This window comes from Pongo pygmaeus, chromosome 8 (genome assembly GCF_028885625.2).
Source record: "Pongo pygmaeus isolate AG05252 chromosome 8, NHGRI_mPonPyg2-v2.0_pri, whole genome shotgun sequence".
Classification (NCBI taxonomy): domain Eukaryota; kingdom Metazoa; phylum Chordata; class Mammalia; order Primates; family Hominidae; genus Pongo; species Pongo pygmaeus.
In genome coordinates, this window is record NC_072381.2 from 119521007 (window position 1) to 119534420 (window position 13414).

The following is a 13414-nucleotide window of genomic DNA, read 5'->3' on the forward strand; positions in this document are numbered from 1 at the left end:
CAACAGGGTCTATACTGTGTCTCTCAGGAAGTGGTAATAGAGAAACAAGGATCTCAAAAAGAATAACAAGTCTAAAGTGAGACCAAAATTAAACTATAATAGAACAAAGCAGAGAGGAGGAGGAAGGAAGGAGAGGAACAGAGGTATGAGAGGAGACAGAGAAAGAGAGGTTAGAACATAGTGGGTTAAGCTCTGAGGCCAGCCTGTCTAGATTCAAATACTACTCCTCAACTTACTAGCTGTGTGACTTTGGACAAGGTATTTAATTTTCTGTGCCTTGGTTATGTCATCTTAAAATGGCATAAATAATATTATTTACCTCACAGGATTGTTATCCTCATTTAAATGAATTAATATATGTGAAATGCTTAGAAAAAGGCATATAGTAAGCATTATGTAGTGTTAGATATTACTTTTACCAACATCAATGAGAAGAATCTGATCCTCTTTACCCTACAAAGATTAGTGTTTTCCAATCCCATTTTATAGCTTTAAGTAATATATCTTATCCAAAGTTATATAATGAATAAATGGCAGAGCTGGGATCTAAATACATGTCTATAATTTCAAATCCATGTTCTTTCTACTACACATTTTTTCCCACTACTGTAACAACTGATGATGGTTTTCTCCTAATGTGCAACCTCTGGGAGGCAATATAGTGTAGTGCCAAGCAAGGACTGTGGAGTCAAAGAGTTCTCACTGTAGATTTTGGGTGAATCATGTAGCCTCTCTGAATCTTGGTTTCCTCACCTGTAAAATGGGAATTATAATACCTACCTCACATGAATTTTTTGCAGGGTAAATGGTATGTTTCAAGTGCTTAGCATGGTTCTTGGCATTCCAAAAAAGACACAAACACTGATATTTTGCTAATTATCATTTTCACAATGGTTTCAATCATAATTTTATAGACTCTACCCATTCTTACTTCAGAACATAGGCATATCTATCATGAGAAATACCAAAAGATTTAAAAATATATACATGTGCATATATATGTAAAAATCTGATACACAATGATGACACCTTCATTGGTTCTTGGGTGTTAAAAGAGAGAGACCACTGTACACCAAATCTCTTTGTATGGATTAATATAAATTTCAATTTTAAAAAATGGAAGAGGAAGCTGTTGCACAGAATAAAGCAGCAGCAGGCTAGAAAAAAGAAGGGGCTGGGCACGGAGGCTCAAGCCTGTCATCCCAGAACTCTGGGAGGCCAAGGTGGGAGGATCACTTGAAGCCAGGAGTTCGAGACCAGCCTGGGCAACATAGTGAGATCTTGTCTATACAAAAAACAAAACAAAACAAAACAAAAACAAAAACAGAAACAAAAAAAAAACAAAAAATAAACATTAGCTACGTGTGGTGGCAAGTGCCTATAGTTCCAGTTACTTGAGAGGCTGAGGTGGGAAGATTGTGGTTGAGGCTGCAGGGAGCCAAAGTCACACCACTGCACTCCAGCCTGGGTGACTGAGTTAAGACCTGTCTCAAAAAAAAAAAAGAAAAGAAAACACAATGAACAAAAAAGAAGGTAGGGAGACAGATCACATAGAACCCCGTGACAAATCTGAAACCCTGGGTCATGAGTAGAACTTAAATATTTAACCAGAAACATTTTTTACAATATAATTATATATAACCACTATTTTTCATATTTCAAAATGAAATAAAGCATACCAATACTTTTTAAAATAAAAAATGCTATTTATTTATTTATTTTTTGAGACAGAGTCTTGCTCTGTTGCCCAGGCTGGAGTGCAGTGATGCGATCTCAGCTCACTGCAAATTCCACCTCCAAGTGATTCTCGTGCCTCAGCCTCCCGAGTAGCTGGGATTACAGGCATGAGCTACCACATTCAGCTAATTTTTGTATTTTTAGTAGAGACGGGGTTTCTCCATGTTGGCCAGACTGGTTGTGAACTTCTGACCTCAGGTGATCCACTCATCTCGGCCTCCCGAAGTGCTGGGATTACAGGTGTGAGCCATCGCATCTGGCCAAAAATGCTATTTATTTTTATATCAATCATGAAATAACAACTAGAGCCACCAGTTTTTTACCTGATGAACTAGAACGACTTCCCATGCTGCTGACTTCTTTGTCATAGCTTCCATTCTCAACCTGATCTAATTTTCTTCGTGCTATAGGAAAAAGAAGATTATTCGTCACAATTATCAGGACCATTTGCTCCTACCATCTCTGACTTTAATTGCTAAAATCACTGAGGCAAAAATGGCATAGATAAGAGAAAGTTCTTGAATACATACTTCAGGCAGAGTGCTGTGTCATTCATATAAAATGTCATTTAGAAATGTACAAGTCAAGTACAAAATATACAGAAACAACATTGTAACTGACACTGGCATCACTTAATTACAGTGGAGTTAACTTTTTGAAGTATTGAAAGATTTAGAAATTCCTTACAGTACCAGAAATTTCTTCCAAATTTCCCTTCAATTACATCTATAAAAACAAACTAAACTCTATGACAAATATCTGAATATATTTATATTAAGTGAATGCTAAGTCCCTTTTAGCTTATTACTACATTTCACCCTATTTTAACACAAATAAAGCCGTGGGAAATAGCAGAGAATAGGAGGTTGAAATACGTGTCTTATAATATTTTTGTATCCCAAGCTATAGCACAGACACCCAATCACTGTATGACTTTTTAAAAGAAAGAAATCTGGAATCCAGTTCAGCAGTTAATTGTTATGTTTGGGTAATTTTTAACTTTTTGGGGTCTGTTTCTTGAGACCCAGGTGAACAGTTAAGCCGCAACGATTTCCAATTCAGAGGACACATCTGGGGTATCTGCACCCTGGATGCCGGTAGCCTAGATGCAGCACAAAAGGAATCACAGGAATGTAAAAGGAGAAGATATCAGAACTGCTATTTATACTGATATTTAAAGATAGATTATTTTAAATTTCTATTTTTCATATTTTCTAATATATATAAAAGAGTAACATATGTTTAAAATGTATAAATAAACACATCTAAACTGGAGAACAAATGCCTAAGCACTTTTTACTGAGAGGAGTACGTGATCAAAAGTTTAGATACTAATGCCCTAACATTACTTTCCCAATTCTCATGTTTTGTGATTCTGTGGGTAAATGTCCTTTAGCATACAAGATATCCTTTAGGATAAAAGACTATTCATGACATTCCAAGAAGTTTAACAATTTGGTTTACTAATATTAACAAAGAAAACACACAGCTTCAATCAATGTGGTAGAACCACAAAAAGAAAATCCTTAATGATTAAAAGAAACAAACACATTCGTGGTCTAAGTGTGGAAGAATTTTATACCTTGCTGAAGTTGTTTGGTGAGATCCTTGATACTAGAGGCATGTTTACGTCTCTGAGTTACTAACTCATCTTTTAACTCTTCTACCTGGGTACTCAATGCTTTAACTTCTGTTTGTCTACAAGTGAGTTCAGCTTGCAGAGTTTGGACTTCCTCTTTTCGCAGTTCTTCCTCTTTCAACAACCTACTTTCCTGAATAGTAAGTAAAACAAAAACCACTAATTTTAGTATGTTTGTTTCCATTAATGCTCAGTTTATAACCTTAACAATCTAAGGTTCTTGACAGTGAAGATTCTTCTATTATTATTCCTTACCAGCTTTTGTTTACTTGAGCTTCTCACAGTTCTCATATAGCAAAGCAGGGGGATACATTAACGAGAATGTCATTCTATACATACCAAGAAACATGTGATACAGGCTGTTGAATTTTTGGACTAAAGTCTCAAATCATTTTTATGAGTAACTTGAAGACACTCTCATAAATTATAAAAATAGAAATTTAAAGTACTTTTTAAAAATATATAATGATTCTAGTTAGGAAGGACACAAACCAGTTTTCTCATTTTCAAAAGTAAAGTATTATTCATAATCATTTTAGGAAGAAATTTTATTATAAATTATAACAGTTGAGGAAAAACTGACATTTCTTACAGCAGTTGAAATTGTCAGAAAGTCAGTGCCCAGGAAAGAACTTAATTCAACCACCACTACTTTTATACTGTTAGGGAAATTTAACTTGTGCTTGTTACGTTGTTTTAAAAAAAATGTAAATTTATACTTACCAAATTAATATTTGTCTGTTTCATTTGTTCACACTGGCTTTGTAACTGACTTTCACTACAGGAAAGTTTATCAAATTGTGACTGTAAAGAATTGGATTCAGACTGAAGCTGTGCATTCTTACTAGTGAGCCTTTCTGTAAACAGCAGCAGCTCAGATTCTCTTTTCCTACTGCCTTCGATGTCTTTTTGTAGGTCATTAATCAAAGAATTAAGACTTTCCACTTCTTCTTTCAAATTTTCAATTTCTTGCTTACCTCTAAAAAACAAAATTTATATTTAAGAAAAAATAAACCATTAAAAGACATTAAATTAATGGTTTGGGAATTTTCATCTAGTCAAATGCTTAATAAAGGTACTTCTATTCATTCATCCAAATATTTATAAATGCCTAATATATGCCAGGAAATAAGAGCTGGAAAGAAAAGTGAGCAAGACGAACATGGCCTCTGCTTTCAAAGAGCTTTTAGTCAAGTTTGGAAATTATATGAGTGTAAAAAAACATTTTTGATGATAAAAGCACAGAATGGGTTTGCCTAAACTAGTGTAAGTGATGCTCAAACTAATACTTAAAGCAGGAGTCAGCAACCTTTTCCTGTAAAAGATCAGATAGTAAATAAGTTAGGCTTCTGGGTCATACGGTTTTGCTGCAATTGTTCCACTCTGCCATTGTACTATGAAAACTGCCACAGATATTACATGAATGAGTGTGGATGTGTTCCAAAAAAACTTCATTTACTAAAAGAGGTAGTGGGCTGGATTTGTTTTGTAAGCCATGGTTGATCCCTGACCTAAAGGCAAAGCAGGAGTTACTGGAGAATAAAATATGCACCAGGTAAAGGGAACACTGTGTGTGCTAAAAACTCGGAAGGGAATAAGAGGACTTCTTGTTGGTCCTAACAGATGTTCGATATTGATGAAGAGAAGGACTGTACCATATCCCTAGCACTTAACACAGGGTTTGGGACATAGGAAACAATCCATTGACATCTGTTAACCAACTACAGCTGAAATACAAGGGTGAAAAAAGGGAAGGCATGGAAGCAGCGAGGGACAGGTCACTAATCTTACAAGCCATGCTAAGGCAATGGAACTCACTAGACAATCGCTGAGGCAGTGGGAAATCACTGAAGAGTTTTGAAATTTCCTTTTAAAAAGGATTATACTAACCATAGTGTGGAAAATAGATTAGAGAGGATATAAGCAGAAAAAATACAAACTGTGGCAGTTTTCCAGGCGAGAGCTGATAATAGCTTGGACTATGGTAGTAGCAGTGGGGAGGTAAAAAGTGAATGGACTTGACAGATGTTACAGACTTAGCAACACTAATACTTTGTGACTGGTTAGATGTGTGAGGGGAAGGAAAGAAGAGCTGAGGATGGCCCCTAGCCTGCTGAGCTGGACAGTCACATGGATGCTGCACTCATCATTCACCCTAGGAACATGTGAGGAGAAGCATGGGACAGAGAAACCGATTTTGGACATGCTAAAGTTTGAGGTATCTTTAATACTTGTGCCTGGAGCTTAGTGAAAAGGGCTAAAGATAATGATTCAAAAGTCCTGCAGCATACTATAAAAATAGTTGGGATCACCCAAAGTTACAATAAAATTAGAACAAGAGGGCATTATGAGAGAAAGAGAAGCCTGCCAAGGAGATTGAGACAGAGTTGCCAAAAAGGTGAGAGGAACATCAGCATGTGATGGAAATGAAGCCAAAGGAACAAGCCTATCAAGAAAGACAACTGAATTCAACAGTGTTAAAAGATGATAAGAATTCAAGCAAGGGTGGGTCTGAGATGTGTCTACCATATGCAGGGAGGCATTAGTAATTTTTAATAAAATGTTGGGGGTAGAAGCTAGAATGAAGTGGAGAGGTACAGAACATAGGAAGTGAGGAAATGGAGAATGAATACAGAAGATTCTATAAAGTTTGGCTGCAAAGGAAAGGAGAAAAGATGGCAGGGCAAAGCCATAGGAGTTTTGATATTTTTAAAAGACAATTATGTTTAAATGTAGAATGAAAAAGAAAGTGGAGAAAGGTAAGACATAAAAGATAAAGAAGAATAATCAAGACAGAACCCAAAAAGGCAGAAGAGATGAAATCCATAGCAGAAGTAGAAAGACTAATTTGATTTAGAGGAGCTTCTTCCATGATAACAAGATTGTTGCTTCCATGATAACAGCAGAAAATATGGCTGCAGATGCAGGCAGTTCATGGGACTGATGGCAAAAAGCTGAGAAAACTGTCAACTGACAGCTCCCATTTTTTCTGTGAAGAAGTAAACACTTGCCAAGAGTAAATAGAAAGGTAAGAGGAAAAACTGAAGTGTGAAGAAAATGGTAGGGTTTAGAAAAGATGCTACGAAGATGGTGGAGAACCAAGAACATATGGCAAGATTAGGTGCATTAATATTTCCAGTTGAGGTTAGTGACCATGAATTTATTAGCAGAATCAATCTGAATGATGGTAAAGATTTTTGTAGCAACACTCAGCAGCTTAGTTATCAGCAAGGTGTGGAAAAGAAGCTATCTGGCTTCAAACTGAATCCAGGTTCTGTCAGGTAATGTCACAAGTAGAGTTTACTTAAATGGTTTTATAAGGAGCCAAGGAATAATGTCAGCTCCGGATCTTAAGCCATACACATGCAAAGATCTAGAGCTAGATTTACCTTTTAGAAGAAAAAGTAAACACTGTGCATAAGTAACAGAATTTGAAAGCTAAGGAATGGATAAGAGACTCAATCTATTCTGTCTTATAAATTGCCACTACCAATGTTTAAGGAATATAAACTTTGATTTTTAGAAGCCATGATAGGAACTCAAAAGATAATCCAAAGAAGTTCAAATAAAGAGAAAATATTTAAAAATTTCAGCTAGTAAAATTGTAAAATTTTATCTTGTTTAATGCAATAATTGCATTTAGAAAATCTTGAAATAAAATTTAAAAGCTTGTTTATTAATACAAACAGAAGTTGCTCATTTTGTACCTCTGAAGCTGCTCCTGTAGCTGATCTACAATTTTCACCTTGTCCAATAAATTCTGAATTTCAGCTTTTTGGCGATTAATAATTTCCTTATATTTTGATAATTCATCTTCTGTTCTTAATCGTTCATCTTCTAGACATTTCACCTATCAAATGATCATAACCAAGTTACAAACCATGGATTCTTGTTCTTTATAAACTATTTTATGTAGTGGTTATGTATGAATAATCTAAAAATTCTAAAGCACCATTCACGTGAAGAAAATGTAAAGTTTACAATCCTAGGTTTTAGTCTTAGATTTCTTATGATTCAGTCATGGGAGTTTTAGCATGTCATTTCACTTTTTACTGAATCACCATCTCTTCATCTGAAAAAGAAGAATATATCTTCTCTACCTCAAAAAACTGGCAAGAACAAATAAGGTGTACGAAAAACAATTTAAAATTATTAAGTGACCTCAAATTCAGGGTGGTTAAAGGACTATTTCTAAATAAATGAATGATACACATTCATATTCATATTAGAAGACATACTAATCTTACAATAAAAACTATAAACATGAAGAGGACTTAACAGATTATTGGCCATTAAAACTATCCATCTATTAAATATATCCAGGAAAAATATAGTCTTCCTGTTATTTTCTGACACAGTTCTAAGGTCCAACTATCTTTCCAATTGATTCGCTGATGAGATTGTCTTTAGATGAGAGGCCCAAGGATAAGTTATAGACACAGCAAATGTGCTGTGAAATAGGAATGTTTGGCAAACACTTCAAAGGGACTAACATGGAAGACATTTTCCTTTCAACAAAAGAAGTTGCTAGGAAATTGCTCCTCTACTCTACTCTGAGTTCTTTTATTATGGAACATTTCTATATTAATGTCCTTTCCCCACCACTTTAAAAATCAGAATGAATTCAAAATTTAAGATATTTACCCTTCCTCTGGATTCATGACTAAAGATTGAATTACCTTTGTTCTCAGTGTTCGTAACTCATCCATACCCTCCTTAAATGTTCTCTTCAGATCTTCTAGTTCCTTTATTTTGGCATGATGCATCTTTAAAAAAGTTTAAAAGAACAACAAATCATAATGTGCTAAACTATATCTAAGATTTATTGCCTGCTCCTTCCAAAAGGCCTTAAAAGTAGATGGCAGTAAGTTCTCACTATTTCTTTCTGTATTTATTATGCAACTTAGGATATATAAAGAGCAAAACTACTCACCTCTAGCTGGTCAGATTTTTCTTGCATTTGTTTTTCAAGTTCTCCTTTTGTGACTCTAAGCTTTGCATCAAGCTCATTTGATTTAATTTCTTCTGACTCCTAGTGGAAAGAAAACGAAAAAAGTGCGACAATTTTTAATCCATTTCCCGTTTGCCCTGAGAATACTCTTGTCTCTAATCCTAAAGTAGCATCATATATATTTCTGTTACATTAGGATAAGAGACAAGTTCTGTTTAGAAATAACTCCAAGAACAGTTTTTATATTTTATCTTCCACTGAAAATCAGTCAGATTTGTCTCAGCCTCGAGTGTGTTTATGTAAAATTAAATGAGCGCTGGCAGCAAGCTGCACTTTTTTTCTAAATAGCAAATGGGTTAAAGTTTTATACTTTGAAAAGAAAGCACTGCAATTAAGTTTACTAATTGTGAAATACATAGTATACCTAAAATTATTAACCTAAGTTATTAGGTTATTAACCTAAAGTTATACATTTGCTTGCACTCTTCATTCTTCTGATATTTTCTAGGGTTTTTATTTGTTGGAAAACTTCTCTTATAAAATCCATTTAAGCTGCAGGTACTTTAACATTGGAAATAACCTGCACTTTATTTAACTGCCTGCCCAACAAAGTACATTCCATATGCAGATGTAGAATACTGCTCATATAGAAATTTAATGAAACAAGAGAACTGGCTGGGCACAGTGGTTCATGCCTGTAATCCCAGCACTTTGGGAGACCGAGGCAGGTGGCTCAACAAGTCAGGAGTTCGAGACTAGCCTGGCCAACATAGTGAAACCCCCCTCTCTACTAAAAATACAAAATTTAGCCAGGTGTGGTGGCGGGCACTTGTAATCCCAGCTACTTGGGAGGCTGGGGCAGGAGAATTGCTTGAACCCGGGAGGCAGAGGTTGCAGTGAGCCGAAACCGTGCCATTGAACTCCAGCCCGGGCGACAGAGCGAGACTCCATCTAAAAAAAAAAAAGAGAGAACTGATATTTGCTAAAATTTGATACTAATCTATTTTAAAAGTTATACATACCTGATATGTTTTTATCATATCCTGACAGTTTTTTCGTATCTGATCTGCTTCTTCCTTTGCTTGTGTTAATTTTGTTGTTGTTTCTTTGAGTTTATCTTTGGTTTCCTGCATTGACAAAAGACACAGACAAAGTTGGGTACAGCAACGTGATGGTGAGAAGTGATCAGCAAGTAGGAAGGTTCTTGTCCTAGCACTGTCACTGAGCAGCCAATTATTATTCTAGCAATAATATTTTATGTTCCTGACAAAAAATTAAAATGATCTGCAGAGTTAACTAATAGCCATTAAATACAGTTAAATTTGACAGTTTTAGGCAAATTACTAGAAGTTACTAACCTGATAAGATGAGCAAAGTGTTAAAAAGTTCTTTGTACACACATATCAAAGACAATTCTTTGGTTTATGGCTGTGGTATCTATTTAAAACTGTCTTTTGGCCGGGCATGGTGGCTCACGCCTGTAATTCCAGCACTTTGGGAGGTGGAGGCGGGTGGATCACCTAAGGTCAGGAACTTGAGACCAGCCTGACCAACATGGTGAAACCCTGTCTCTACTAAAATAAAAAAATTGGTCAGGCGTGGTGGCTCACGCCTATAATCCCAGCACTTTGGGAGGCTGAGGCGGGCGGATCATCAGAGGTCGGGAGTTTGAGACCAGCCTGACCAACATGGAGAAACCCCATCTCTACTAAAAACATAAAATCAGCCGGGTGTGGTGGTGCATGCCTGTAACCCCAGATACTCAGGAAGGCTGAAGCAGGAGAATCGCCTGAACCCAGGAGGCGGAGGTTGCGGTGAGCTGAAATTGCACCACTGTACTCCAGCCTGGGCAACAAGAGTGAAACTCGGTCTCAAAAAAAAACAAAAAAAACACAAATTAGCTAGACATGGTGGTGGGCACCTGTAACCCCAGCTACTCGGGAGGCTGAGGCAGGAGAATCGTTTGAACCCAGGAGGCAGCGGTTGCAGTGAGCCGAGATCGCACCACTGCACTCCAGCCTGGGAAACAGAGTGAGACTTTGTCACAAAAAACAAAACATAAAAACTGTCTTTTTTTTTTGAAACAGAGTCTCATTCTGTCACCCAGGCTTGAGTACAGTGGCGTGATGTCGGCTCATTGCAACCTCTGCCTCCTGGGTTCAAGTGATTCTCCTGCCTCAGCCTCCCAAGTAGCTGGGATTACAAGTGTGTGCCACCACATTCAGCTAATTTTTGTATTTTTAGTAGAGACGGGTTTTGGTCAGGCTGGTCTCAAACTCCTGACCTCAGGTGATCCACCTGTCTCAGCCTCCCAAACTGTCTTTTTATAGACTGATGCTGCAATTTGGTTTCTGTTCCTAACCATTCTCCTAAGATGGCAACTCTGAAAGTTTTCAGGGGCTACCCTTATTAAATCCAATTACTTCTTGTTCTTATTCTTTACTTACTTGCTCCAGTTCTGACCACCCCTGACTCTTTCAATATCCTTCCTGTTTCCATTACAGGACAATATTCTCCTTCTCTTTCTGCCCTCTTCATTGTTCCCTGACTGGCTTTTACTTCCTGTGGTGATTTTCCAAGATACAGCCTGGCCATGGAGCTCTTTCTTCATAATTCTCCCTAAGCAAACTGATCCATGGTTTTGCTTATCATGTGGATTTCAAATGGGACTTTTGGTATCATCTCCTCTCAGTAGCTTCCCTTCAGAAAAAGGCAGATCAGATGCCGCTCACTCTGCTTTTCCATAGATATAATTTAGGCATGCCCTGGATTCTAATGATCAATACATTATACTACAGCTTATACGTTCCCCTAATACAGCATATAGCTTCTCGACAGCAACTAACTCAATACTTGTCACATATTAATTGTTCGACTACCATCTGTTGAATTAATACAGGAATATCTAATATAAGCCTCTAGTTAGGTTGGGCTCCCCAAATACCCAATACTCATCTCCCTTTGTTCCTTTTTTTCTTGCTGTTCCTCCACATGGAATGCCTTTACCTGCATCTCTTGAACCATCTAAATTGCATTAATAGGCCAGGTGCAGTGGCTCATACTTGTAATCCCAGCACTTTGGGAGGCCGAGGCAGATGGATCACCTGAGGTCAGGAGTTGAAGACCAGCCTTGCCAACATGGCAAAACCCAGTCTCTACTAAAAATACAAAAATTAGCCAGGTGTGGTGGCACATGCCTGTAATCCCAGCTACTCAGGAGGCTGAGGCAGGAGAATCGCTTGACCCCGGGAGGCAGAGGTTGCAGTGAGCCAAGATCGCACCACTGCACTCCAGCCTGGGCAACAGAGCAAGACTCCATCTCAAAAAAAAAAAAAAGAAAAGAAAAACAAAAATAAATTGTTTCTTACATGTCATTTAAAAAAATATATCTACCATGTAAGTACTGAAAGTGATATATTTTCAGTTGCTAGTTTTTAATAATAATTTGACTTGTATTAAAACTTAGTACCACTTTTAAAACATAAGCAATTATTTACTTTTTCAAATATTGACTTTTTAAAACACTAGACTCAATGGACAGGGAGGGAGAAAAAGAGAAAGAGAGAAGGAACTTTATATATGTTTTTCTACTACTATATCATTAATAACTAAAAAGAGCCTGGCACATAGTAAGCACTTCATTCACTCAAAAAATAGCAATTGAGAGATTCCTATATGCCAAATAAATATTTATTAAATAAATGAGTAAGGGAAAAGTGAGAATCACATTAAATGTTTTGGTTAAGGTATTGACTGTGTTTCACTTATTCATTCATTCAGTATTCACTGGGCATCTATGCACCAGGCATTGTTCTATGCTCCAGGGACACACTGTATAAGAAAACAAACATAATCTCACCTTCATGAAGCTCATATTCTAGTAATGGAGACACTAAATACAATACATAAGTAAAATATAGTAGTGGCAAGTGCTAAGGAATAAAAATACAGCAAGGACATGAGAAAGTCTGGATAGAATGAAAGTTTGGAGAGATGAAAGTTTAGATAGAATACCTGGGGAAAGTCTCATTGAGAAGGTGCTAGATGAGTACAGACTCAAAAGACATGAGCAAGAAGATCTGCTGAAGGACTGGATATGCTAACTGAGAAATTAAGGATAAATCCAAGGCTTTTGGTCTGAGCAATGAGATGGAATGAGATGGATGGATTGTCATTTATTGACATAGGAAAGCAATGGAGGAAAGGGTACATTTTTAGTTCAATTTTAGACATGTTAAGTTTAAGATGCCTTAAGTCATCCAAGATGTCGTATGTCAAATAAGCAGCTAAATATATGAATCTGGAGTTGCCTTAAGTCGTCCAAGATGTCGGATGTCAAATAAGCAGCTAAATATATGAATCTGGAGTTGCCTTAAGTCATCCAAGATGTCGGATGTCAAATAAGCAGCTAAATATATGAGTCTGGAGTTGCCTTAAGTCATCCAAGATGTCGGATGTCAAATAAGCAGCTAAATGTGTGAATCTGGAGTTCTGCGTAGAAGTTGTAAATCTGGGAGTCACTAGCATATAGTTTTCTACTCCTATGTTTTCAAGTACACTAATCTTGTCCTCTGCAGTTTTTAATCTGCTGTTAATTCCATCCAATGTATTTTTCATTTCAGACATTATGTCAATCTGCTTTTTTTCTCTTTCATGTCTCTCCTTATCATACTCATGCTTTTGTCTATCTCCTTGAACATATGCAATGTATTTATAAGAGCTGCTTTAACATCATTGCCTCATTGTCTACTAATTCTATTATTTATGTCATTTCTGAATCTTTTTTTTTTTTTAAGACACAGGACAGGATCTTGCTCTGTTACCCAGGCTGGAGTGCAGTGGCATGATCATAGCTTCAACTCCTGGGCTCAAGTGATCCTCCCATCTCAGCCTCCCAAGTGGCTAGGACTACAGGCATACACCACCACACCTGGCTAATTTTTAAAGTTCTTTGTGTAGAGATGGGGACCTCGCTATGTTGCCCAGGCTGGTCTCAAACTCCTGGCCTCAAGCAATCCTCCCACCTCAGCCTCCCCAAGTGCTAGAATTACAGGTGTGAGACACCGTGCCTGGATCTGTTCCTACTG

General features: G+C 37.0%; 1 protein-coding gene across 3 annotated transcripts in view; it reads right to left on the reverse strand.

Annotated features, from left to right (window-relative positions):
* Positions 1–13414, reverse strand: part of CCDC186 (coiled-coil domain containing 186) — a 54806-nt gene that overhangs the window by 7091 nt on the left and 34301 nt on the right. For all 3 annotated transcript variants that reach the window (XM_054503841.2, XM_054503839.2, XM_054503840.2), the window contains 7 exons: positions 9350–9454; positions 8310–8408; positions 8056–8142; positions 7084–7226; positions 4100–4355; positions 3320–3509; positions 2061–2141 (listed from right to left, as the gene is read on the reverse strand). In XM_054503841.2, the coding sequence (XP_054359816.1) occupies positions 2061–2141; positions 3320–3509; positions 4100–4355; positions 7084–7226; positions 8056–8142; positions 8310–8408; positions 9350–9454 (961 nt within the window). The remainder of the gene's footprint in view (positions 1–2060; positions 2142–3319; positions 3510–4099; positions 4356–7083; positions 7227–8055; positions 8143–8309; positions 8409–9349; positions 9455–13414) is intronic.